Consider the following 26,729-nt stretch of genomic DNA (forward strand, 5'->3'; position numbering starts at 1 on the left):
TCAACTTTTTTTTCTTCCAAACTGAGGGTCAGCGGCTAATTTCAAAGTGGCAATGGAAAAAAGAAAAAAAAAAAAAAAAGTTTGTGACAAAAGTTGCATATGGTAGCGTTTGAGAAGAGGTGAATAACCCTCGGAGATATATATATATATAAGGAGTATTGAATTACTGCAAAATTTTCAATAATAGGAATTATCTTGTTTCAGAAGGACTTTATTGAGTATTTGGTTATGGCTAGGAGGTCTAGAAGATCAGAGGGTGTAAAAGGCCCTAGTTCGGCGCTTACTGAGTTTTTGAAAACTGAAGGTATTACAGATGCTTTTAGACAGAGACGTGAACGCGAGGTTAGATTACAAAGTGAAACGCCAGAAGCGCAGGGTGAGCCTGATGTGCCAGATGTGCAGGATCAAAATCGGCAGGCGGTGCACGAGGATAGCAATGAAGAGAATGGTGATCTTGGGGTTGCTCATGAGAGTCATACGTCGTCATCTAGACGGACTCCTACTAGATCCTCAAGGATACCTCAAACCCCTTCTAGATCCTCAAGGGTACCTCAAATTTCCATCGACGACGAGGAGGAAGACGAAGAAGAAGAAGACGAAGAGATCAAACAAATGAAAATTGCTGCGAAAAGGAAATTGAGAGCTGCAACACGCAGTGCAAGACGCGGTGCAAGACGCAGTGCAAAGCGCACGCGTCCGGGAAACAGTAGTAGTGATGATAGCGATAGTGACGATGACAACGATAGCAACTACAACCTGGATGAAGAAAACGAGTTGGGTGACGTCAATATGAAAAAGTTTGGAGAATATGACGTTTGTGTTGACTGTGGTGACAAGTTCGAGCTAACGGTGTTTTCCCGATTTATTAAGGAAAAGACTGGGTACTTGTGTGATTCGTGCAATCGCGTTTTAAGAGAAAGGGAACGCAAGGCAAAAGCTAATCAATTAAATGCAAGAAAGAGGAGAAAAAAAGTGGCACAGGCCTTGTTGAATAAAACTACTGTTAAACTCCCAAAATTGCAAGATGTTTGTATAAAGAAAATCACTCAGAATATTGAAGATGTTGATGCCTTGGGAGACATTGGACAGATGAATTTGAACAAAATCTCAAAGATACTATCCAAAAATAGGTCACTAAACGATAAAACCATTTCATTGTTCTTGTTTCCTGATTTGAAGAGTTTAGAGTTTTGGGATTGCTCAAACGTTAATTCCGATTCTTTAAACAAAATCGCGTCATTTTGCCCCAACTTGGAATCCTTAACCCTATTCATGTGCGGACAGTTGCATAATGATAATTTAGAATATTTCGCATCCAAATTAAAATACCTAAGTGCATTATCACTAAACGGTCCATTCTTGATTAGTGATCGTATGTGGCAAGCATATTTCGATAAAGTCCAAAAAAGACTTTCCAAGTTTGAAGTTAGAAATACTCATAGATTTGGTAATGAGTCCTTGATAAGTTTATTGGTATGTTGTGGAAAAGATTTGACATCATTGAAATTGTCACGATTGGACGGAATCACCTCAGCTGAGGCATATAGTTATATTCCCAAGTATATTTGCAATAATAGCTTAGTTGATTTGGAGATTTCATATCCAACCAACGAGGAACTAGTTACAGATGATTTGATCATTGAGATCTTGGCAAAAACGGGCGAGTCTCTCAATTCATTGAATGTCGACGGTTGCTCAGCATTAACCGAAAAGTTTTTGATTTACGGAGTAGCAAAATATTGTCGCAGCTTAACAAGCCTATCGATGAAAAATTTGGATCAAGTATCAAATGATGGATTTGCTGAAGCTTTTCATCAATTTTCAAAAATTAATGCTGGTGGACTACTTGAAGTAAACTTGATGAAATGTTCTAATCTCGGTGATGGGGCTATATATTCACTACTTGATCATTCATGTCATACGTTGGTTGAGTTGAGTATAAATTCCTTGTACAAAGTAACAAAGGATTTTTTGTCCCAAATTTTCACCAGTGATAAACATCAGTATAAAGCTGCTTTAAAGAAAAAATCACAAGAAGAAGGCAATATCGCATATTATCATCATGTGAGATTACCGTTATTGACATACTTGGATTCTTCTTTTGTTAGAGCTGTTGATAATGAGATATTGTCACTAATAGGAAACAGTTGTCCCAAATTGCAAATCATCGAGGTGTACGGGAACAATAGATGTAACGGTAGAGCCTCTTTCAACGAGGGTCTAATGGTAATTGGTCGTCAAACTGATGATCTTTGAGGTAGCTAGAAAGGCGTGTCTATGTATTTATGTGTGTGTGTGTTGTTTATATTCGTTCTACTTTTTCTCCTAGTCTTCTAAATATCTAACGGCAGATGCAGCTTTTTCAACGTTTTTAAACGTTGGATATGTTGGCACTGGAACATCTTTCTTTGCGAGGTCAATAAAGTTACTTTCTGTCATAAAATTATTTGTGATTTCTGGAGTTCCATCATGAAATGCGCCAGGATGGCCAGCTTGACTGGCGAAATAATCAAGCACAGCTTGATCCATTCCGTTCTCTGTTCTTGTTTTCGACAATTTGATTCTATAGTTATTTTTGGATTGACGGTTGCGAAGGGATTTATTATAAAAGATGGAATTTGATTGGTTCAAATCTTTTAAAATCATCGTTCTATCTGAATGACCCTTATTCAAGTCCAAAAGTCCCTTAACATTTGCTGATGCAAAGTCGTAATACCAATCTGAAAACGCATCCACAAGGGCTTTTGGTAGCTGAGCTTCGGTTTTGATAAAGTTATAAACTGTTTTGAGGTTTTGCAAGTGGCCTTCGTGAATGCCTTCAAACTTAAACATAAACTTCCAAAAAGCTGCTGATTTTTTAAGGCTGTATTCGTCATAGTACTCATTGAATAGATTTCTAATTCTGTCCCTGTCATTCTGACTCTTGTAAATGTTTAAGCAAGATACAACCACTAGAGGTACAGAGTCATCATTCAAAAACTTTGCAAAAAGCAAAATAAAATCTTCCAGGAGATCAAAACTGGTTGTATTCTCCTTCGCTTTAGGCTCTCCATTGGATTCATTATTACTTACTTTTAATTTTTTGGCTTTGCTCCCTTTTTGAAAGTAAATTTTAATCAAAGATTCTAGCACATGTTGGTATTTAGATGTACTTAGTAGCCTTTTCCACAACTTTAATAGTTCTTGTGACATCTGAATGTATGGTGATTTATAATAAACTTTCAAATTGCCACTAAACAATTTAATCCAGTCAAAAAGATACTCATTGGCCATGTCTGGTTTATCATTTTCCAACAAGAATTCCACATACCTTATCCGTAGTTCATTTTGGTCTAAAGGTATAAATCTGGAGTTGGCTCGCAAATAAAGTTCTTGTTGTAAATCAAACTTCCTATCGAGTGGTAAATTTGAGGAAGATGAGGAGGAAAACGAGGATGTAATGAAGTTGATATACTTGAGCCAGAGGTTGCTATCGAAGCAGTTCGGCACCAAGGCTCTTTCAAATAAATTGCAAACGAGATTAAATTGATCTAGATCATGTGATACTTCATAAGCACCGATTTCTTTGTCAATGTAGTTTATCCAAGTTTTCTTTTCCAATTCAATTTCTATTCTATCAGTTGAGAACTTTTGATTCATCAAGGATTGTTCATACTCCCAATTTGCGCTTACTTTAGCTTGTGTCGAAGCAAAAACTCCAGCAAAATAATCGTCTATAATCTGATGTTTTTCAATAAGAGATAGATCCTCAAGCTTTGGTTTACCAAACTTCTCCATGTACTCGCACAAGACATTTTCACTTATCAAGTTTTGTATATCAAAGTTCTTATTAATTTCTGAGAATTGGGTATAGTATTGAGCATATTGATACAAGGGGATCCTTATAACTTTGAGATATAGCTCCAATAGTTTGCTTGAGCTATTCTGCAGTTGTTTAGCAATGGCCGTTTCAAATTCAATGGCTTTGTCCCATATTGGATGCGAATTGAAATGATAACCATTATGCTCCAAAGCTCTTGTAAAAACAAATCTATATTTTTGCTCCTCCTCCTCCAAATCTTCATTCTTCTTTGTTGTTGTTTCCCCCTGATCCAAATCTTCATTTTTCTTTGTTGTTGCTTTCAATGCAGCTAGATAGTCCACCCATAGATCAACAGAATGAGGGAAATTTTCCACTGCTATTCTTAGGACATCTACCGAAGCCTCGACTCCTTCCATCTTGAACTCAACAATCAGCCATTTCTTCCAAATCTCTTCTAAATTGGGGAAACGTGATAAAAGGCTTTTATATACGTCTCGTATTTTCCGTTTGTGTTCATCCAGTAATTTGGATTGGCTACCATCAACTTGACTCGAACTTATCCATAAATCAAACGTACTCAATAGTTGATTCCATGCATCCATATTATTAGCATCCTCACTAAGAATGCTTTCTAATTCGCGCACCCGCAAGTCATTTATAGATCCCAAGTCATGTTTCTCCAAGTCATGTGGTAAACGTACCGTTAGCGACATAAGGAGCCAATACAATTCAATACAAACCTAGCTTCCCCCCGTGAATAACACTAGCTTCTATAACAACTCTCTATGGGTGCACTGAAAAATTTTTGAATTTTTCCGCTGTGATTGAAATTAGCCGCCGACTTAAACTCATCTCATCTCATTGCAGCTCATCTCTTCTTATCTCTTCTTTATTGCAGCTCATTGGACCTAAGGGTAGGTGGGTTTGGTTTTACAAGAGGGAAAAGATGGTTACTGTTGATAGGTCGGGCTTAGCGTTAACGTTTGTATCGCCGTATACGATCCCTGCTTCCAACCATTCGAAGCTATTATCGCTACTATTTTCAAAGGAGGAATCGAATGATTTTCAAAGAGAGTTGGAGCTGACCCCCCCATTTAATTTGAATCTTCCTATAGTGAGTCAATTTGATGCATCTGAATTAATTGAATTGAACAATACCAAAATCCTCAGTCAAACAGCTGCTGGACAACGAGCCCAAGTGACAAATAGAAACGAAGAATCTACTGCCGATATTGTCGTTGATGAAAACCAAGAGCCAAAATTGTACATTGATATCGAGTCAATACGACCGAAAACTTTGAAAGACCAATTATCAACTATAATTTTTAATAACTTCCCCAATTTGAAAAGCATCGTTGTTGAAAAAGTGCTACTCAGTCTAATAAACTTGAATGTTGATTTCGAAAGGAAATTCAATTGGTCAATAGTCAACTATGAGTTTGTTGACCTGAAGGTGATTTTTGTCAAATTTCAAAAACTCGAAGATGTAAAATGGTTTGTGGAAACGTTTTTGGATATGATGCAGGTTATCCCTAAAGTTGAGATTATATACAGCAATAAGCTTGACGAATTATTATCTGAGATAAAAGTACAGCCAGGTATCATTACTGATCACTTAAAGACCCAAATCAAGCTTATATTATTCAATTCCAAAAACTATGCAAGTTCAAAACAGAGAGGGTTTGAAGACCTAGATCAAGCTATGAGGTCTTACAGCAATTACAAGGTTGACAAAAATGACTTGATTGATGTTCCAAACGACATGAAGGAAGGAATCATACGAGATATCATCAGATTCAGAACTAAGATGTTGACCATTGAGAAAGAAAACCGTCAAAAACAAATTGAAACGGAGAGACACAAGACTAAACACAAGTTGAGTAAATTATTCGAGAAAATACAAGAGGCTGCTGCTGAGGCGCAGACAAAGACAAAGACAAAGGCCGTCGATGAGTCGTCGTCGTCGGCGACGGCGACGTCGACGTCAAAACTTGTTGAGGACGACATTGAGATACTAAACGAGCACGAGGAGTTGAATGATACAGAATACAATGCGATGATCAAAGCAGAAGAAACTGCAGAGGATACAAAGGAGTATGAACAACGTTTAGCAAAATTGAAGGTAAAGGAAATCAATGAAAGAGCGCAACTTTATCATGAATTGGAACTTGCCAACAATTATGAACCTCAACTCTTGGAAAACAAACTCGATTATATCGATAAGTTTAAGAATTATTACCAGAATGGACTTGCTACATTATATGAACTGAACTATAATGAATACTTGAAGCAGAGAAATGCAAAGAGATCACTAGAAGAGAAGAATGATGAGCTTGACGAGGAGAAGGAGAAGAAAGAAGTAGCAAAAGTTACTCTACCAAGTTTCAAGAAATCTAAAGTTGAACAACAACATGAAAGAGAGCAAACGAAAACAAAGGTTGAACCAAGTGAAGAGAATAAAACGATAGTAATAAATGACTTGTCTCCTGAACTAAAAGAACAAATCAAATCAAAAATAGACGATCTAGTAGAAGATTGTCTTGGTGTTAAAGATGATGTCCTTCTCGAAGTCATTTACCAAAACCTTCAAACAAATAATCTCAAAGGCAAGAAAACTTTGGTGAGCGATCTTGAAGAAGTTCTTGATGAAGATGCAGAAACATTAATCAACAATTTGTACGATTTCATAAACTCGGTTGCATAAAATTTGAATTTTTATATATATTTATATATATGTAAATGATGTCAACTCTTTTAATGTTTTTTAGGAAAAGGTATAGTGTACAGTAAAAACTATTCAATCTAACGAAACTCGAATAAAAAATCAACTTATTGTGGGGAAAAATTAAAAAAACGTCTTTTTGATAACTTTTTCTCTTTTAGTTCTTTCCAATTGTACAAGAGTAGCTCAATATATCTTATTGATGAATGCTGAAGAAAAATTTTGGAAATGGGTGGAATAAAAATGGACTGGATGAGGGGGGGGGGAGGAGGGCAAAAGGATTTCTGTTTCTATTAGTTTGAAAACCTTGTTGTTTTTTTGTTGTTTTTTTGATTTTGATTAAAGCCCGTTCTCATACAATCAATACTGATGCTTATCACGAGGATGGATACAAAAAAAAAACTAACTAGTCTGACCCCTTAAATGCCTTTCTTTTCTTTTTTTTTTTTGTTGTTGTTGTTGTTTCTTAATGATACCAACCTAATGAATTAGATGCTTGAACAGGCTCTGAAATATTTTCTCCGCCATTTCTGCCTAGTTGCACCATCGTTTCACGATCTGTATGGTCATCATGAACACTCATTATTCCACCATGGTTAATTCTTGAAAAAATTGCTGAAAATCCGGATCCGCTCTCAGTAGTCACAAGTGAACCTTCATCAGATAAGCAGAAATTCAGTTCTGAGTCACTCACGGGTAATGTGATATTCTTGTTACTCTTTCTGAATCGTCTAAATAGCAAAACCATCAAACTCATATATATACCACAACCGGCAGCTGCCCCAATGGTTATACCTGCTACTCTTCCTTTGTTGACTGATTCTTGGTCTGTGTAGGTGGCATCCATTGATCCATTAGGGTTGACAGTTACCCCATTATGTGAAGAAGAACTCGATGTTTGTTCACTGCTTTCAGCTAAACCAGTCAAGGATATTCTACTATCAATCAACGACGCTAATGTGTTCCTCGTAGGATCGGGATTTCTATAAATTAAAGAACCCTCAGTTGTAATATAGTGACTCAATGCACTGATACTATCCGTTGGGAAGTAAACCTCTGCAACAGTTATTGTGTAATCAATGTTTGAAGCTTGGTATGGTATCAACCGAATAACTGCAACATTATCAAATTTCTTGCTATCCTTGAATGGAAACTTCAAAACATCAGGCAAAAACAGGAATATTTGAGCTGATGTAATTGTATGATTAACAACAAACGGATAGTTCAATGCCGCTTTAAATCCAACAGTTATCACGGAATAGCCGTCAACAAAACTACCTGTGACTTCGGGAGTGATAGCTCTTGGTAATCCAGATGTGGAATCGGGTGTGGGTGACGCTTGCACGTTGTTTGTTTGTGAGGCAGTAAGTAAACCACTTGAAGGTGTTTCAGCCATGACCAAAGATGAAGGCAACCAATTCTTCGTAGACGAAGTAGAAGTAGTTGCGGGTGCTTCTGCTGCTGCCGCGACTGGCTCAGATGTCGACAATGAAGATGCGGGTGAGGAGGATGAAGATAAGTATTCGGGTGCTTTTGATACCTCAGATGGAACATCTTGTGAACTTGTTGACTCAGCTTCTGAAGCAGTAGTTGACACCGTGTTGTCTGACGCAGTGGTGTATCCAACTTGACTCGATTCATCAGCACTGCTTTCTCCAGTAGTTGTGGCAACAGATTGATCATCACTGGTGGAACTTCCACTCTCAAATGCAACAACGGACGTGCCTGTTTCAAATGCATCCGACTCAATACCCTCAGAACCATCTGATGATGTAGCACTGGCTTCAGTGCTTTGTAACGCATCCGACTCTATACTTTGAGAAGTGGTAACAACCTCTAACGATTCATCGGAAGATTCTGTTGAAGTAGCAGTCGCAGTGTCATCATCAGCATCGGAACCAATGAAAATGTCAGCGGAGGTCTCCGAAGAAGAAGATGCCTCAGTAGTAGTGGTGATAGATGTATCCAACGTAGCTTCATCTGATGATGCGCCAGAAACAGCTGAAAATGAGTCAATTGTTTCTGAAGAATCAGCAGATGCAAGAGATGTAGAAAGTGCGGATACTGTTTCCAAATCGGTTGAATCAGATAATTCAGTAGTGGTGACTTCTAACAATGAAGATGTCGAGTTGGTTGCTGATCCTGTAAACGCAGTTGCGGTATCTTCTTCTGGTTCAACAGGACTTGCAGTGCTGGCTAATGCAGAGTCCAAGTCAATAGTAGTACTTGAAGCGGCATATATCGATGAAAAGAAATCGGAATAAATCAAAGTAGTCTCATAATCAAAGGCGTCAGCCGTAGTGTTGACGCCTGTAGATTCGATAGAAGTGGTGGGAGCATCGATAATTGTTTCCGAACTTGAAAACGCACCAGATGAAACAAATTGGGATTCCATGCCACTTTCAGTTGCCCAAAAGAAACTAGTAGTGGCAAAGTCTTCGAAATCAAACGAGGTGGTACTGGATGCCAGGTCAGAAGCATACCACGAAGATTCTCCACTTGCTATTGCTGTTGATTCCAGAACTTGTTCACCTGAGGAAGCAAAGTCTGACTGGTAAGATGTCGGGGTAGATGTATAAAAGGATGAACCACTTTGAGTTTGTTCGGTATCGGATTCAAAAATATACAGCTGACTTGCTATTGAAGGGAAAAATGAAACTTCAGAAGCTAATTGAAGGGAAAAGGAATTAAATGAACTTGGGTATAAAGGAACTACTGTTTCGGACGAGTCAGACGAACTAGATGCAGTAGTAGTAGTAGTTGTAGCAGTAGCAGTAGCTGCTGTTGCACTTGATGATCCAGAAGCTGAATTTACCAGAGCACTGGTATAGGTATCGCCTCTTGATGAACTTGTTATTATACCTGTTTGTAAAGCAGACATCAAAGATGATAAAATGTAACTTGGTGCTGCAGCTGAATTTGAGTCAATGGAGGAGGACTTTGATGAAGAGTAACCAGTGGAAGAAACCGCTGTTGTTGATGGTTCAATTAATGAAGTTTCTTCAGATTGAAGTTCATTCACCAGAACCTGCTGGGAAGTAGTTGATGCAAGAGCAGTTCTTTGACGAGAAAAGATATTCCCTCTGCTAGTATCACTTCTAACAACTGTTGGTGAACTACTACTTGTCGAAACTTCACTATTCACTGGTGAATTGTATCGTATAGATTGCAGAGTTCTTGGTGAATTAACGGAACTTTGCGATATTGAATTTGGTGATGTGTAATCTTGAGCAATTGCTTGTGCCCGTTGTATTGATGGTGATGATGATGATGATGGTGACGCTACTTCAGTGCTGCTTTGAGCCGCCTCTAATGTAGTAGTTGGGCTGAGAATATTGTTTACAATTTCTTGAAATGAATTCAAAAATTGATTTGGTTCTTCTGATACTGATCTCGCTTTTATTGAGTTAGACAGTGTATTTATATCGCTCTCCAGGGAATATGTATTGGTTGCGGGTGACGCAGTTAAGGATGGTGACTCCTTCTTGCTGTTGTTATCCCTAATTTCCAAATGCTGAGGCACATGTAAAGCATTGGTTGAAGAAACGAATGAAAGCACATACACGGCTGAAGCGAGACTCAATTTTATATTTGACAACATTGCTTAAAATAGCAGTAGCTTAAGATTAAAATAGGAGGCAAAATGGGGTAACTGGGAGGTAACTGGGATGTAAGGGCAGGCAAATGGGCAAATGGGCAAGTTATTGTAATGAGTGACTATAGTTGGTAATTTAGTGAAAAAGTGGTGGTGGAGGATACCGATTAGATGTCTTATTTCCTTTTTCTTTAGTTGGCGTGGTTATAATAAAACGAATGAATGACAAGGGAAATAGTTGGTAATAAAGGGAGGAAAAGAAAAGAGTTCAACGAATTTTGGTGAATCTGATAATCTCTTCCCAAAAAAAATTTTTTTTTCTTCAAAATTTTTTATCACCACGGGTTTGAATGAGTTTCCTCCTTTTAGTAATGAAATCAAAAGTAATTCAATATCTCAAAGTGTTGGGAACGCTGAAATGGGGAGGGAAAAAAGAAGTTGAAATAGGAATATAAAAAAAACTGTTAAAGGGGAGCAAGAAGAAAAACAAACACGCACAGACAGGAATGGAAAAAGAATGGGTGACTTGTTGTCTATAAGTTGTAAAGTGACGACAAGGGATAAAGGGATCTTTTTTTTTTCTTACAATCTGTGAGTCTAATACTCTCTTTGTCAGTCTTTTACTCTCTCTGTCAGTTTTTCACTCTCTCTGCCAGTTTTATCTGTTGGTGGACGGTTCAACTTACAGGTTAGTTCGTTGGTTGTAAGGTTTGCTAGTTGTAGGGTTCGTTACCTGAGTGGTTGTTAGTTAAACAAGTTTGAAGTGAAGATAAGATGTATAAATAATATATAGGAAATATAAGAATTCGTATTCTATATATTAATTATAACCCTTGCCGATGCTACCACAAGTACATCAAAATTCAACTACTACACGAACAACAACAACAACAACAACAAAAAAAAAAAAAAAAAAAAATTAGAACAAATAAGAGAAGAAAAGGCAAAAGAAGAACTAGAACTCTTGATCATCTCAGAGATACCGCGCGCTCCCCTCTAGAGTTGTAGCCCTTTTTCCTGAAACTGTAGCCTTTTTCCTGAAATTATAACCTTTTTCCTGAAATTATTACTTTTTCCTTCGTAAACAAAACAAGTTTAAATAGGAATAAATCACTGCAAAGTGTAAAATTAAGCTTCTCTTTTCTGCTTGATCGTTTTCACCTCAAAGTCTCAAGCCATACCAGCAATATTTTTATTGTACAACCTTATACCCAAGCTCCATTAGTTATTGTGGTCAAAAAGTATCAAATGATAAACACTATTTATTTTTACCCTTACCCATAAAAGGAAGAAAATAACTATAAGCTTTACACGAGACATAAACAAGCGCGTCTAAATAAATAAAAAAAAATATTTAAGCTTCTGTATTTTTTTTTTTTTTATCACTCTTTACATTTTCTCTGACACAACCACACACAACCGCACACCCACACCCACACCCACACCCACACCCACACCTCTAGTAATGACATTTGGTAGCGTTTATATTATCATTAGGCTTTTTTGTTTTCCATTCCTTCTTGAAACGAGCTTTAATGTTCATAATAGGCAATAAAAATCCAAAAAAAAAAAATTCCATCGTGTAAATCTAATGGATCTGGAACTAGAACCTGGCGGATTCAAAAAGAATAGATTATGAACTGGCAATTTTCAAAAAGAATAGGTTATGAACTGGCGAATTTCAAAAAGAATAGGTTATGAACTGGCGGGTTTAAAAAGAATCCGTTACGAACTTGAAAATCGTTGTTACTTGTGATCAGTCACGCCTCAATCATGGCATACTCAGGTATAAATCAGCCTATACCCTTTCCTTTCTCAATTGGAAAAACATCCTCAACATATTATTTTAAAACTTGTAAGTAAAAAAAAAAAAAAAAAAAAGCTTACTTTTGCAAGTCCAAGTTGTCAGCGTCACTCTTTTTACTGGGCATACACTTTGTATGAAACACTTTTATATAGGCGTGGCGCTAGCAAGACCTTCACCATCGAGTAGAGCGAGATAGTGGAGTAACAATCTAGTCAGCGTGCTCATGAAACTCGACACTATCGAGTGGGGAATTATTAGCTGGCATCGACATAAAACACTTCACTATCTCGCTCTGCTCGATAGTGGAGTAACAATCTAGTAGTGTGCTTCAGGTGCAAATAATGGACCATGGCATGATCTTTTTAAAGAGTGAGGAAACACTAGACACTGAAATCTCAAAGTAAAGCGTTAAAAAAAATTATTATTAAAGTTGGTTACAAATTGATACTGTCCAACACGCGGTTATCTCAAGCGCCAACGCCAACCATGATTACCACTATCTTCCTCGGATGACAAGAAACACAACTTGAATCTCTTAATATAGATAGAATTTGTATGAAAACAGAAATTACGGTGGAGTGCAGAATATGCATAAATACAGAAATTAAAGTGTTTGCAGGATTTGCAAAAATTTAAAAAAAATATATATATATATGGAGGAGCTGAGGGGATGGAGGATTGGCCTTAATGGGAATAAGAACCTTGATTTGTTCATTTTTCACACTAACTAAGCCTATTCAAAAGTAGTGACCTTTCCCTTCCTCTTACGCCTGCTGTTTCGATACTCCTCTAATGTGTATGACCAAAGTGGTTCATTTATCGTCAATGTATTTGACTTTACAAGTAAACCATTTATGATTACGAGGTGAAAGGCTTTTACTTTTCCAAAAAAAAAAAAAAAAGAAAAAATTTGGACTTGTTTATTTTCCGTTTTTATGTTTGTTCCCTCCTCTCCACACCTAAATGATGCACGAGGTTGATACTATATACTGCTCTATTAGAACAATCTACTCAGACACTATCGAGCAAAGCAAGATGGTTTCGTAACAAGCTACAAAGTGTTCTCGAGCAAAGCGAGATGGTTTCGTAATAAGCTGCAAAGTGTTCTCGAGCAAAGCGAGATGGTTTCGTAATAAGCTGCAAAGTGTTCTTGAGCAAAGCGAGATGGTTTCGTAACAAGCTACAAAGTATCCTGATAATCGAGGATCATTTAGATCTATATCCACTAGCTCGCTCCGCTCCCTAATGTCGGGTTTGTAAATTCTTTCTTGACTCTATTGCTGCGCCTCGGTTTTTCTGTTTCTTTTTTTTTGGTACTAAAACTATGAGTTTATTTTAAAAGACCCTTTCTCTTCGTCAAAACATCGTTCAAAAAATGAATGTTGCCATGCAAATAGTCTCAATTCAAGCAAACTATTTGGTAAACAATAAAAAAGAGATTATGGTTTGTTTGGTTTTTCAGTTTAACGAGTTGTTTATTCTAATTTGGCAAACACAATTACTTACTTGGATGCACTGAAATTAGCTCAGATTCAAAAGAAACTTGAGTACAGCTCAAAACAAGTTTGAACATTAATCGCTACCTCGATGTATAATGGTTCAGCCAATAAAATACTGACATCAACAGGCCTGAACACCCGTTGCTTGAGAATTGAATCTGGACATGTACTGTGTATACATTCATTATTAAAAACGTTTTTTACCGAATCGGGTATTTGGTAACACAAAAGAATAAATGAAACATGGAGAAAGTGTTGGTAAATTTTGGTGCTTTTTTTTTTCCTTACTCATTTTTGCCAAATGAGTAGTTCAAGAAATATATTGAATCCTGTTAAACCAATGACAATTTGAAAATACTCGCTAAACTTTTTAACTATTTCATTTGCTACAAAATAAGAGTGAAAAGAAAAAAGAAAGAAAAATCGTTTATCTGCGTATCTCTACGTATCTATGTCTTGACTTGATTTGTCATGTTCTTTGTTGAGAGAAATTTTCTTGTCTTGGTCTTTTCTATCCGTAAATTTTTCATCCCTATAACTCGAGGAAAAGCTTCTTTCACTGTTTATTTTCCAAATCCATAAAAGAGGAATTCGCCGTCTAGAATGAATTACTTTCGCGGTTGTCATTGTGATGGTAGGTTCGGCAAAAGAAAGAACCCAGAAGTTTATTGAAACCAGAAGTTTATTGAAATCAGAAGTTTATTGAAATCAGAAGTTTACTGAAACCAGAAGTTTACTGAAATCAAAAGTTTATTGAAATCAGAAGTTTACTGAAACCAGAAGTTTAGTGAAACTTTTGGTATTCCTCCTGTATGGGACCATTGCGCAGAACATTAAAAGCAAATGCTCACTACTGACTTGTTTGCAAACGAGTTGGAACTTAGACAGAAACGGTCTAGTTGGTTACACCTAAATTCAAATCCCAACCTGTTAAGCAAACACGTTTTCTCACTTCTACTTCCCTCTAGATTATTTTCAATCCCTCTCTTCCTAGCCATCTATTATACAAGACGCCAAAATACGACCCGCTACTAATGTGTTTCAATATTTTTTTTTCAACAATCATGCAAAAGAAAAAAAAAAAAAAATAAGTAAAATGACATTATACGCCACAACTCTATATACATCTGTAAAACTATAAATGACCACCACCAACAAGGGCAACGACTCCTATATTAGCAAAAGTGGCAAAAATAGCGGTAGCAGTAACAAAAAAAGTAGTAGCAGTAGTGGCAGCAGGCTACGCAAATTGGACAAGCTAGTTCTAGATCAATCCTCTTCGGCATTACTAGACGAAGAAGACCAAATAGAATACATCAAAGAATTGAGTATATACAACCAGGAGCAATACTCTAAACGCAAAAGACAATTGATTTACCTTTACATAATTGAAATAATTACAATCACCGTAATTTCATTGAAATATCGGAATGCTGCGGCCGATTTGGATAACTTGACCAGTTTATTGCTCTTGTTGAACATTTGTTTGAATATAATTACTACAATTGAACCACCATTTCAAATACGCAAATTACACAAATGGATCACTGTAATAAGTGGTTTGATTTCTCTACAAATAATATGGATGGATCTTACGAAGAAACAAGTTTACTATTTTGCCGTACTATCTAGTTTGAATTGGAGTTTGCCAATTTTATTCAAGTATTGGTTTCAAGAGATTGGTGAATCAGTAGAGGATTTGAATCAGTTAAAGTACAAGTACAAGAGTGCGTGAAAATGGAGAGATATTACAAATACATAAATATGTATTGTAGCAATAGTGTTTTTCCAGAAGTTTAATCAATGGGGAATACGAAAATATTTGAACGACTTGTCCTTGATAAAGTGAAACCTAAAGAAAAGAAAATGTCTCGTTTCTCTTCTTCTCTCTCTTTTCAGACCTCCTGTCGATAGTCTAACCGGACATGAGCAAACTGGAAAAGTAGAACCAGAAATAAATGTATAATTAAAAGAGATCTATATCACATCTAAAGTATGCTTTTTAAATGTCAACTTGAATAAACACTCCAAACTAGTGTGACATAGGCATAGAAATGCGACAAATGGTTTACAAATGAATCCGCTCTATATATCAATTATACAAAGACAATTAATCAAGACAGTTGATAAAAAAATATTAATCATGTGCCTGACCGAAAATACAGTTGTTTTTTCTTCAATATGGTTATAACAACTGATCTAATATGATTTTCAATTTATATACTAGTTTAACAATTTAGATAAGAGCATAAAGTTTCCTTTACCATTCACACCAGTCCCCTCTATTTTCTAATAATAAAAGTGCGTTTTTATCAGAAAGGAGAAAAAATATTTTTGGGGTGTTCTATTTTTAGATTTTTGACGCATTTGTCCCTAATAAGCATAAGGGGCTATATGGTAATCTTTTTGATCTTTTTGATTGTTTTCTGCACTCCATCTTTTTTTTTTTTTGGCATACAGAAAGGGAGAGAGAGAGAAGTATACTGATTTTGGAGTCAGTTTTTTAAAGGGCCTCTCTTTTCTTTTCTCAAGCTGTTTTTTCCGAATGCCCCTACCACACTATTGGTTGCTTTGATTTTCAATATCTTTTCTTTTCATTTCTTTTCCATCTTCCTTAATTATAAATCTATCGATTATATTAGGTACATATAATCACCTCCTCTTTATTTTTCGGCCCTGTGAAATAATTAATACCATTTTCCCCTCTAAAGAAAACGAGGCAGTGAAGATGGATAAGCAGGGAGCTTTTGTTGGTCATACGTATCTAATATATTGAAGTTAACATGTAACGGCATAATGAGTATTTGTGCTCAAATTGTACACACTACTATATGTATACCTTTGCATTTATTTCTTTTAGATACCCAGGCGCTTATTTAGTTTAGTTGCAAATTTAGTTGGAATCATAGCGTAATATTACAAGAAGCGCAAATCATCCAACTAAGCTTAGAGGGCAAGTTCAAGAAAAAAAAATGGACTCTTTTTATTGTACATACGAAAATAAATAGTTTCAAAATCAGTCATACACTTTTGTCAACTAGTTCTAATGCGGTATTCATCCCTCATCTAGGAGTAAGAGCAACGAATTGTTCATAAAAACGCAGGGAGAAAAAAAAAATGTTATACAAGTACTGCGAAAACTATCTGTTTTTCAATGAATGATATTTTTTTGTATTGTTTACTATTACGGTATTTCCCTTTTCTATCATATTCACAAACAAAAGGGAACAGGAAGGTGAAGGTGAAGGTAAAGGTAAAGGTGAAGGTGAAGGTGAATAGGAATGAAAAAGGGGAAGGGAAAGACAAGTTGGCCTTTTTTCCCTTTTTCCTTATTAGGAAAGTCGGAAGTATAGAGTAATATACAGTAGGCTTTTCTTTTACTATCTTCCCTCCCCTTCTTGGACACACACTCTCTCCCTCCCACTAGGAACTAAGAGTGAGAAATTTACTCATGCTTGGCTTAATTAGTTGTTGTTTTCTTGATTCAGTGACTTTTTCGGCACTAAAATACACACCTTCAGTAAAAGAAAGAAAGCTAAAGACAATCAAAGAAAGCGCGCTGCTACTTGATTGATTATGTATGGCGAGAATGATATAGATGTAGGAAATTGAGGAAGATGTGAAGAATCGGAACAAAGTAATTTTCATTTATGTAAATAGCATTTCGTCTTTATCCCTTTCCCCCAAAAAAAGCGAAAAATAAAAAAAATCATTACCATCCTTTCCTCTTTCTCCCATTTACTAGAGCTTTTTTTTTTGGGAGGGTCGTTTTCATTATGTGGAGGTCGAGATTAGTAGAAAAAAAAAAGCTTCTCATTTATAAAAGTAAAAAAAAAAAAAAAAAAAAAAAAAAAAAAAAAATGGGNAAAAAAAAAAAAAAAAAAAAAAAAAAAAAAAAAAAAAAAAAAAAAAAAAAAAAAATCAGGTGGTCACAGCGTGGTTGGAATAAGATGTTATCCTTAACTTTTGTTTTAAACTTAATATAGTGCATTTTTAGGCAATACAAAAAGAAAACGTGAGAATGAAGAAAAGGCAAAAACGGAAGATATGATCAAGAAAAGAGAGTCAAGACAATTGAATAAAAAAAAAGTCAAGACAATTGAATAAAAAAAAAGTCAAGACTGAATTGAATAATCAAGAGCAAACTAGGTAGGGAAATAAAACGTTGGACCGTTTGGGTCTGCCTGTAGGTTGCGATGTTGGTGGTACCAATGTCGGCGAGGGAAAAAAAATATATATATACATATGTATAATATGTATGTTACTATATTGATTTCTTTTTTTTTTTTTTTGGTACCTATAAGATATTGAATCTAGAACGAAATTGGTACTCCGTGGTGTGGAGACAGTGATTAGGGCGAAACAGGCATAATTTTTGCCGAGACGTTTCATCCTGAGGAATATTTCCGTCTGGTGTTAACCTCTGGAAATAATACGGATATTTTTATTTTGTTGTTCGTTTTTTTATTTTTAGAGCTACCTAACCACGTGTTGCAGAGAGGAGCAAAAAAGATAGACAGACCTATTATGCACATTGGGGAGGTTATGCAGTTATAAGAATGGGGAGTTCGGGGCACGAGGTTAAGGGGGTAACATGCGTGTTTCTACCCTAGTATGTGACTAACTCAAAATTGTGAAACATGACATGGCGTGGCCTCGTTCTTCCCAGGGCCATTATGGCAATGAGTTTTTTTTCATTTTTTGGTAAGCCTACTTTTGTTGTGATAACTTCCAATTAAAGGAAGAAATATTTTTACTTTTGATTGTTTACTCAAAGCACATCAGAATGAGGGGATGATATGATAACTTTTCTAGACTTGAATTTACTTGAATAATGAGGAGACTACCACTTCTGAAAGACTCCTTGGCTATTAGTGGAGAGCTTTCTGATTTTTTTTTTATTGCTTGCTAGACACAAAATAGTGGTAATAATAATAAAAAAAACGTCACTTTTGGCAAAACTAAACTTTGAGTAAACGTGCACTACCCTAGATAAACGCAAATATTGCATATTTGCAAATTCGTAGTAGGAATGAGAATGAGAAATGAAAAAGTAAACGTAAACGACAAACGAGGAGAGGGGAGGAGGGGAGGAGGAGGGGGAGGAGGGGACTTAAGAGTAGATGGTTAAAATGGTTTACAGGGTGTTTCCAAGGCGTTGTTTTGATAAATACTAATCACTAAATATTTAATTTGGATCACCACCATGAGAAAGAAGAAAAATGAAAAGGAAAAATATGTAACGATGTCACCACTTGCACTCTGTTCGAACCATCTTTTTTTTGCCTATAAAGGTTTTTTTATTTTTTTTTTTTCTTATTTAATAAATATTTATAAGCGATGGTGGTGGGTCTACAACCGACTTAGTGGGAGGAGTAATGCGCGGTCTGTGTAAGTGCAAATCCCGTGCATAAAATGAATTTTGAAGCAAACATGAAACTCAAAAATATCGCTTGAACATACATATGCGATCTGGACTTATTCCAGTTCAGTTTTTAATCTTGCAACTGAAAAACAAGGGACTAAACAAATAACTGGGGGACTCTTAACCGTATAACGTTTCCCACTGTGATTTGCTACTACCACTATCACTCACTTATCACCCTCAACCCCCCCCCCCCCCCCCCTCCCCCCTCTCCAGTACTGCTTCGTCCGTGCACTTTTTCCTCTTCTTCTTCTTCTTCTTCTTACCTTGGTCCTAAGTCCTTCTTTATTGTAAAACTTTTGCTATTGGCACTAATCCACAAAAGCCAAAGCCGAGATTGAAAAACTGTGGTTTTTCCGTTTTGTGTACTCCACTCAACCTAAAGTAGGCAACAATTCATGACCATGAAAAACTTTATTCCTTTAAAAAAAAAAAAATAAAAAAAAAAAAAAATAAATAAACTATTACTCATTATGGCTTCCCCCTTTGCATATTGCATACTCTAGCCATAGTAAACGAGCATATGGTAGCATAATACCAATTGAACTTGTATAAAGTCTAGTAAATATCCCTCAGATTTATGAAAAACTTTTCAATACCTAGTTTTCTATCATTTTCTTTAATTCAATACCGACTTACCTCCAAGAGTCATTATACAAGCGTTACCTACACCCTTTCACAGACCATTCTCAGGTATAGGCTTTTACTGCTATTGCATTTTAACTTCAAGAAATCCGTGAAGTACATACACTTTTTTTTATACACGTTTCCCTACCTTTATTTTTTTTTTGTTCATTAGCATTTCATAAACTTTTATACACATCCACATATATACGAATCAATGTCGGACTTTGCATTTAACAACTACTGTATACACTGCGACAAATTGTGTCCAACAAATCTGGTGTATTGCTCCGAAGAGTGTAAGATGATTGAATACCAATCATCACTAGATTCGGCCACCACCAATGCCAATACAACAGGTACTACATCTTCATTGACATCATCTACAACGTCGTCAGCTTCGTCAGTACGCCTATCTAATCCTTCAACGTCGGATCTTTCTCAAACTTCGTCGGAATTAGTCTCTCCCTTGTTAACACCAGCCTTATATTTGCAGCAACAGCAGCAACTACATTTGGGTCCAGGATCATCGCCATTCATGCAGACACATTTAGTTGATGTCGAAGGCAATGACGATTATTCCGATTTGAATTATTTTGACTTGAATTACTCTGTAAGGTCCAATATCAATTATACTCAAACTACAAATAACTCTAGTGACAAGAATGAAAAATCAACAAGTGATTTGTTGAATTCAACTTCACACAATTATAGAAAATGGTTGACTGCTTTGTGAGTGTCGGTTGGTACTATAATACATTCACCACTAAAAAAAAAAACTACAGTATATTTTTACACCCACGGCTACACTACAATTATTTGTCGTAGTCTTTATCAACGGAATACCGTTTTATCCGTTTTATCTTTTTTTTTTTTTTTTTTTCCTAAAGATTTAAACAAAAGTGAGAGATGGCTTGGCTTTTGGTTAACTAAGTTGATTTTGATACCTAACAAGTCTTTTTTTCACACCAGTATATATATATAGGTTTACAAAAAATAAATGTAATACATGTTTATTTTCAATTGATCTTTTACCAAAAAAAGAACACATCTTTTGTGCGCAATCTTTTCGTAGTCTTTGATCCACTGTTACATAACCAACCAAATTTCTACACTATCCACACCTTATCAGGTCAACATCTTATAACTCGTATTAAGCTCCATAATTCGGTTTTCGGAATTTATGATGTGTAAGTGCATAAAGCAAAACCGGGAACGGTATCACAAAATAAATAAAAAAATTGGAATGTCTAAAATGAGCTTTAGTGATAAAAAGCAATGTAATGAACATGGCTGAAATATTAGGAAAAAAATCTGCTCATAATTTATCCGTCCCATACAGGACACGGGGGGGGGGGGGGGTATACGTCCCACCACCGACCCACGACACTATCGAGCAGAGCGAGATAGTGGAGCACATGGACTAGTTACGACATTATCAAGTAAAGAGGTATAGTGGAGCTGCCACCGACACTTTCGATCTACACTATCGAGCGGGGCATGATTTTCTGCTAATATGGGGCGTGTTTTTCTATTAAGATGGGGCGTGTTTTTATATTAAGATGGGGCGTGTTTTTATATCAAGATGGGGGCATGATTTTCTACCAAGATGGGGCGTGTTTTTCTTTTTTTTTTTTCGGCCCGGTTCTTCTCAGGATCTTCTTTAAAAAATTATGTCTAGTTTTATTAGAGAATTTTAAAGCAATGATAAATTTGAATATCTAATCACATAACCTCTTTACTGTTTTATAACAAGTTTCTCATTAAATACCATGTCTCTACGAAAAAATAATGGAATATTTTTATTTAAGTCGCTTGTTCTACACAATACACACACACTCTTTTTCTCTCTCTCGATAGTGTTCTAACAAGCTACAAGTGCTGCTCCACTAGGGAGCGAAGCGAGCTAGTGTCGCCTAGTGTTGCTACTAAGTGTTGTTCCACTCACTTCGATCACTAGTGTCTCCCCGTGTGAAATCAAATAAGCTGAAACACGCAAAAAAAATTTTTCAAAAGGCTTAAACATTTTGACTCTTAAACGGTTACAAGGATGCAATATTTTGACACAATGTCTCTTGCATATACTGCATACCTCTATCAACTAAATAGGAATACCCGTTTCAACCAAGTTGATTTCAAATAAATGTACTTTTTACAATAATAAAAGTCCTTATAGAAAACTCAACTTGTCTCGTATTAATTCCCTATTCTTGTCCAGTTTACTTTTATTCCCACTCACCATCAACGTCAAATTGCTTCAGTTTTTACCCCTCAAGCCTCCTTCTTTTTGGTTCATAATCTTTTTTTTTCTCTCCACCGATCAAAAAGAACAAAAAATATTTTAACCTTCTATTGCATGAAAGAAAAAAAAAAATCTGGAATTGCTGCAGATCACGTGTTATGTGTTATAAGAAAATTTTTCTATTGTTTTTTTTGACATATTTTATCCTTTTTAGTAAAACTAAGACGAACGAAATTGGACCAGTTATTTTATTAAGTAGCAGAGTAAAGTCTGATCTACTCGATGTATTGACCACTATTGACTAGTGGATCATACTAGTTGTCACCGACCCTGGCTTTAAGGATATTGAACATGTCTTTTAAAGATATTGAGCATGTCTTTTAAAGATATTGAGCATGTCTTTTAAAGATATTGAGCATGTCTTTTAAAGATATTGAGCATGTCTTTTAAAGATATTGAGCATGTCTTTTAAAGATATTGAGCATGTCTTTTAAAGATATTGAGCATGTCGTGTTTTTGGTAGAAGAATAAAAGCAGCTTGACAAAATTACAGCTTCCTTGTAGTAGAAGTCTTCAACGATTTACAGCTGGTTCAAGGCCGTCCCCCCCCCTCTTGGCGTTATATCACAATATAGTAGTTCTTACAGACTAATACAAGGTTTACGTGCTGCTCCACTATCTCGCTTTGCTTGATAGTGGAGTGTTGATAGTGTCGATAGTGTCACTAGTCAGTGCTGCTCCACCATCTCGCTTTGCTCGATAGTAGAGTGCTGGGTGGCCTTGATATTCTTCTTGTCTCGCTTGAGGCCGTTCATGTGGTAGCGCCACGGTAGCACTGAATATTTTTCTTTTCTCTTTTCTCCCACCACTCACCGCCCAATGAGGCGCTGGTGGAACAAAATTTTTCACGCTTGATATAAAGAGAAAAGCAAATTACTTTGGATTAGTTACTACAACAGCAACTTTGCAACCCAGTTTTACACTGATCAAGTATGATTCCCTCATTAGTTAGATCAGGAGGAACTATATGGAAATTTACTCCACGCATCACATCAACACAGCGAGCCAAGTTGCGCAAGAGACTGTTACAAGTCGATGAAAACATTGAACAAATATATCAAGGGTTGATTCAATCACAGCCCGATAAAAATGATGGCGATAAGACTGATCTGGCCAAGATCAATTATTTGAAATTCGAATTTCCAAAGTACAACGACTTGGGTAAGAAGGATCGATTTTTCACCTTTAATAGAAATCTGAAGGACTATAGAAAACCTGTGCAGCGGGTACCGAAATGGACAAAATTGTCATTTAGAGAGAATCCGAAATATTTCTAAAATAGCTTGATGAGGAGAGAAGAAAGAGTGAGGAGAGAAGAAAGAGTGTGTGTGTGAGTGAGAGTGAGTGAGTGAGTGAGTGAGTGAGTGAGTGAGTGAGTGAATGAGTGAGTGAGTGAGTGAGTGAGTGAGTGAGTGAGTGAGTGAGTGAGTGAGTGATTGAGAGAGTAGTTATACTGTATATACGATAAGAATTTTGTTTCCATATTCATAGATTGTCCCATATGTAATCAGCAATATATTTTTCTGAATACTCGGGTTCGATTGTGATGGACGTAGCATATTCGCCGTTATCTATAATAATGACATCCTTTTCTAGTGGAACGTCAATATTCTTATTCTCCTCCTCCTCTTCTTTTTCTTCACCAGAAAGTGGGATCTTATCAGTATCGTTGTTTGTCGTTGCCAACCGTATCCCTAATTGTCTATATAAACATATCTTTTGAATCTCCCCATCATTTTGCAATATTTCCTCCTTCTCGCCAACTTCCAAATCAGGGTTATTCAACTCTTCTTGTAGTACGTTCAATTCTCGATTCAAGTTATTTCTCCTATTTGTCAAATTTGCAATCGAAGTTTGAATGTCCCTTGTCTCATTGATTATCCGCATTCGTAGATTCTCTAATTCATCCAACTTGATTTGTATCACTTGAAAAATGTTTCCCGATTTATCTACTTTGGTAGGGAGTTGATAGTCGCTAATTGCCGAGTTGGCGTCTATCAACTCATAATTATAATCATTAATCTTATTCAAAAGATTTATCTCCTTGGTCTTTTGCTGGATTTCATAACTTAGTCTTTTATTCGAGTCTTTGAGTATCTTTAACTCACGCTCTCTTTTCAATTTGGTATCGTTTAGTACGGCCTCGACTTGTTCTATAGTTTGCGACTCAACATCCAAGTTCAATTGCTCTATCAATCTTTGTAGTTTCTGGTCAGGGGTATCTAATAAACTCATCGCCAACAGTATGATGTTTTTCCACCATAAAGTATAATTCATCTTTACTTAGTTGTTCCAATATTTTTTGTTTATGTTTATGAAAATGACAGCGCTACCAAATACCACCACTTTTCTATTAAAGGGAAAAAAAAAAAGTAGGAGAAAACCAAGCTAATTCATGATACTAAATCATACGTTTTTTCAACAAAACACCAAAGAGGATCACGGATGAGTTACTCTAGGCACGATAAGAAAGGGTTTTCCGATGTTGAACTCCACACAAATCCCAATTTGCCAAGTTGGATAATTTCACCAAAAGAGGAAAAAGCCATTTTTGAAAGATGGAGAAAAAAGGCATTTGCCCTGTGTGATGAATTGATTAAACGATATATTGAGTGCAGTAACCTGTATAAGAGCCCACTCGAAGCAATGTCCAAATGCAAAGAGGCGAATGCGGCAAGTATGAAGTGTGTTGAGCAATTTCAAACTAGAGAGTGTTTAGAAGAAGAACGTGATTTATTTATTAAGGAAAAACAAGAAAAGAAGAGATTGTACAAGTTGCGATTACAACAGAGCAACACTATCGAGCAGAGTGAGATAGTGAAGCACACTGACTAGCTTCACTATCGAGCAACACTATCGAGCAACACTATCGAGCAACACTATCGAGCAGAGCGAGATAGTGGAGCACACTGACAAGCTTATTACAACACTATCGAGTAACACTATCGAGCAGAGCGAGATAGTGGAGCACACTGACTAATTTATTACAACACCATCTCGCTCTGTTCGATAGTGTCGATAGTGTCTTTAGTGGAGCACACTAGCTGTCACCTACATGCCTTTACAGTAGCTTTAATATGTGTCTATGGAGTTATGGATATTGGGTGATATACGAGAGTTTTGTAAATATAGTCATAAATAGGGTAACTTTGAAGAAACAGACATTATCGAGCGACACTATCGAGCGGAGCGAGATAGTGGAGCAACACTCAGTAGCTTGTTACAACAATATCGGGCAGCACTTAGTAGCTGCCACTGACGATCGACACTATCGACCCGAGCGAGATAGTGGAGCAATGACTAGTCACAACACTATCAAGCGGAGCGACTCAGTAGCTTGTTACAACAATATCGAGCAGCACTTAGTAGCTGCCACTGACGATCGACACTATCGACCCGAGCGAGATAGTGGAGCAATGACTAGTCACAACACTATCAAGCGGAGCGACTCAGTAGCTTGTTACAACAATATCGAGCAGCACTTAGTAGCTGCCACTGACGATCGACACTATCGACCCGAGCGAGATAGTGGAGCAATGACTAGTCACAACACTATCGAGCGGAGCGACTCAGTAGCTTGTTACAACAATAGCGAGCAGCACTTTGCAGCTGCCACCGACTAGCGACACTATCGACCCGAGCGAGATAGTGTCGATAGTGTTGATGTTGCTCTAGTTACTAGATTCTCTTATTGCCTCGTCATCCTTGAACGATTCCTCTTCAAACACCCTGTGACTAGCCATAAACAAACTAGCCTGAAGTTTTCCCAACATCTGGAGACTTTGATACTGCTGAGCAGTTGTTTTCAACAATTCATTAAAATCCGATACATTTGCATGTAATTGAGCAACTTGAGAATTCAAATGGCTTAATTGTCGTTGAGTTATTGTTGACGTGGATACCTGTATACTTGGTCTAGAGGCTCGTTTGGGGGAGCTCTGTTGCTGAGACGACATTTTTCAACCCCTTGATCATAAATATAACACTATCGAGCGAAGCGAGATAGTGGAGCAGCACTGACTATACGGTTGATAAATCTCTCTCTACTACAAAATCAACTCACATTTTGCATTGTTGATGTCTTGATGAAAGCGAGACACAAAAAAAGACACGCCGAAAAAAGACACCGGGAAGAAACACCGAGAAGAAACATCGAGAAGAAACATCGAGAAGAAACACCGAAAAGAGTTGCCGAAAAGATGCCGAAAAAAGATGCTCATTAATCACTAGAGTGAAAACTATTGATTTGGTCAATATTGTGCCAACCACATCGTTTGCTCGATTCACGATCGAGTGACACTATCGAGTGACACTATCGAGCGACACTATCGAGCGACACTATCGAGCGATACTATCGAGCAGAGCGAGATAGTGGAGCAATGACTAGTCACAACACTATAGAGCGACACTATCTCGCTCTGCTCGATAGTGTCGATAGTAGAGCACATTGACTAGTTACGACACTATCTCGCTCGGCTCGATAGTGTCGCTCCGCTCGATAGTGTCGATAGTCGGTGGCAGCTACTAAGTGCTGCTCGATATTGTTGTAACAAGCTACTGAGTCGCTTGATAGTGTCGCTTGATAGTGTCGTGAATAGTCATTGCTCTACTATCTCGCTCCGCTCGATAGTGTCTCAAATTTTTAGTTTCCGATTTTGTCGTTTGTTTTTTCTGAGTCGCTCCGCTCGGTAGTGTCGTGACTAGTCATTGCTCCACTATCTCGCTCCGCTCGATAGTGTCGCTCGATATAAAGGTATTAAATATCCCGGGAATCACATTAATACTTAGCATAGTTTATGTCAAACTTTACATTTGGTACGAGATACAAGATTACACTTTTTCCATTTAAAGCTCATTAAATTACTTCTTCTATAAAGCTCTAGAGTATTTCAAAAAAGGTTTCCACAACAGTTCCCACAACGGTTTCCACAAAGGTTTTGCCTCATAACTCAA

The 26,729-nt window shown here is 36.8% G+C and overlaps 10 protein-coding genes across 10 annotated transcripts; 6 read left to right on the forward strand and 4 right to left on the reverse strand. All coding sequences in view use genetic code 12, as the record gives it.

The window, feature by feature from the left end:
- Window positions 1–228: 228 nt before the first annotated feature.
- Window positions 229–2,256, forward strand: RAD7 (UV-damaged DNA-binding protein; the record flags this gene model as incomplete). The annotated part of the gene is made up of 1 exon (XM_049322487.1): window positions 229–2,256. The coding sequence occupies one exon, from the start codon at window positions 229–231 to the stop codon at window positions 2,254–2,256; it is 2,028 nt and encodes a 675-aa protein (XP_049181509.1).
- Window positions 2,257–2,325: 69 nt separating this feature from the next.
- On the reverse strand, window positions 2,326–4,515 carry PRP39 (Prp39p; the record flags this gene model as incomplete). Its single annotated transcript, XM_049322488.1, has 1 exon — window positions 2,326–4,515. The coding sequence occupies one exon, from the start codon at window positions 4,513–4,515 to the stop codon at window positions 2,326–2,328; it is 2,190 nt and encodes a 729-aa protein (XP_049181510.1).
- A 233-nt stretch (window positions 4,516–4,748) lies between these two features.
- On the forward strand, window positions 4,749–6,506 carry KGF56_001373 (uncharacterized protein; the record flags this gene model as incomplete). The annotated part of the gene is made up of 1 exon (XM_049322489.1): window positions 4,749–6,506. One exon carries the CDS (start codon window positions 4,749–4,751, stop codon window positions 6,504–6,506), a length of 1,758 nt encoding a protein of 585 aa, XP_049181511.1.
- Window positions 6,507–6,990: 484 nt separating this feature from the next.
- On the reverse strand, window positions 6,991–10,125 carry MSB2 (Msb2p; the record flags this gene model as incomplete). Its single annotated transcript, XM_049322490.1, has 1 exon — window positions 6,991–10,125. The coding sequence occupies one exon, from the start codon at window positions 10,123–10,125 to the stop codon at window positions 6,991–6,993; it is 3,135 nt and encodes a 1,044-aa protein (XP_049181512.1).
- A 4,441-nt stretch (window positions 10,126–14,566) lies between these two features.
- On the forward strand, window positions 14,567–15,160 carry KGF56_001375 (uncharacterized protein; the record flags this gene model as incomplete). The annotated part of the gene is made up of 1 exon (XM_049322491.1): window positions 14,567–15,160. One exon carries the CDS (start codon window positions 14,567–14,569, stop codon window positions 15,158–15,160), a length of 594 nt encoding a protein of 197 aa, XP_049181513.1.
- Window positions 15,161–19,691: 4,531 nt separating this feature from the next.
- On the forward strand, window positions 19,692–20,210 carry KGF56_001376 (uncharacterized protein; the record flags this gene model as incomplete). The annotated part of the gene is made up of 1 exon (XM_049322492.1): window positions 19,692–20,210. One exon carries the CDS (start codon window positions 19,692–19,694, stop codon window positions 20,208–20,210), a length of 519 nt encoding a protein of 172 aa, XP_049181514.1.
- A 2,498-nt stretch (window positions 20,211–22,708) lies between these two features.
- KGF56_001377 (mitochondrial 54S ribosomal protein mL60) lies at window positions 22,709–23,053 on the forward strand (the record flags this gene model as incomplete). Its single annotated transcript, XM_049322493.1, has 1 exon — window positions 22,709–23,053. One exon carries the CDS (start codon window positions 22,709–22,711, stop codon window positions 23,051–23,053), a length of 345 nt encoding a protein of 114 aa, XP_049181515.1.
- A 208-nt stretch (window positions 23,054–23,261) lies between these two features.
- Window positions 23,262–24,011, reverse strand: KGF56_001378 (kinetochore-associated Ndc80 complex subunit; the record flags this gene model as incomplete). Its single annotated transcript, XM_049322494.1, has 1 exon — window positions 23,262–24,011. One exon carries the CDS (start codon window positions 24,009–24,011, stop codon window positions 23,262–23,264), a length of 750 nt encoding a protein of 249 aa, XP_049181516.1.
- A 210-nt stretch (window positions 24,012–24,221) lies between these two features.
- On the forward strand, window positions 24,222–25,399 carry KGF56_001379 (uncharacterized protein; the record flags this gene model as incomplete). The annotated part of the gene is made up of 2 exons (XM_049322495.1): window positions 24,222–24,453; window positions 24,909–25,399. The coding sequence occupies 2 exons, from the start codon at window positions 24,222–24,224 to the stop codon at window positions 25,397–25,399; spliced, it is 723 nt and encodes a 240-aa protein (XP_049181517.1).
- Window positions 25,400–25,447: 48 nt separating this feature from the next.
- HSK3 (Hsk3p) lies at window positions 25,448–25,732 on the reverse strand (the record flags this gene model as incomplete). The annotated part of the gene is made up of 1 exon (XM_049322497.1): window positions 25,448–25,732. The coding sequence occupies one exon, from the start codon at window positions 25,730–25,732 to the stop codon at window positions 25,448–25,450; it is 285 nt and encodes a 94-aa protein (XP_049181518.1).
- Window positions 25,733–26,729: the final 997 nt, after the last annotated feature.

This window comes from Candida oxycetoniae, assembly GCF_023343755.2.
Source record: "Candida oxycetoniae strain CBS 10844 chromosome Unknown scaffold2, whole genome shotgun sequence".
NCBI classification, from domain to species: domain Eukaryota; kingdom Fungi; phylum Ascomycota; class Pichiomycetes; order Serinales; family Debaryomycetaceae; genus Lodderomyces; species Lodderomyces oxycetoniae.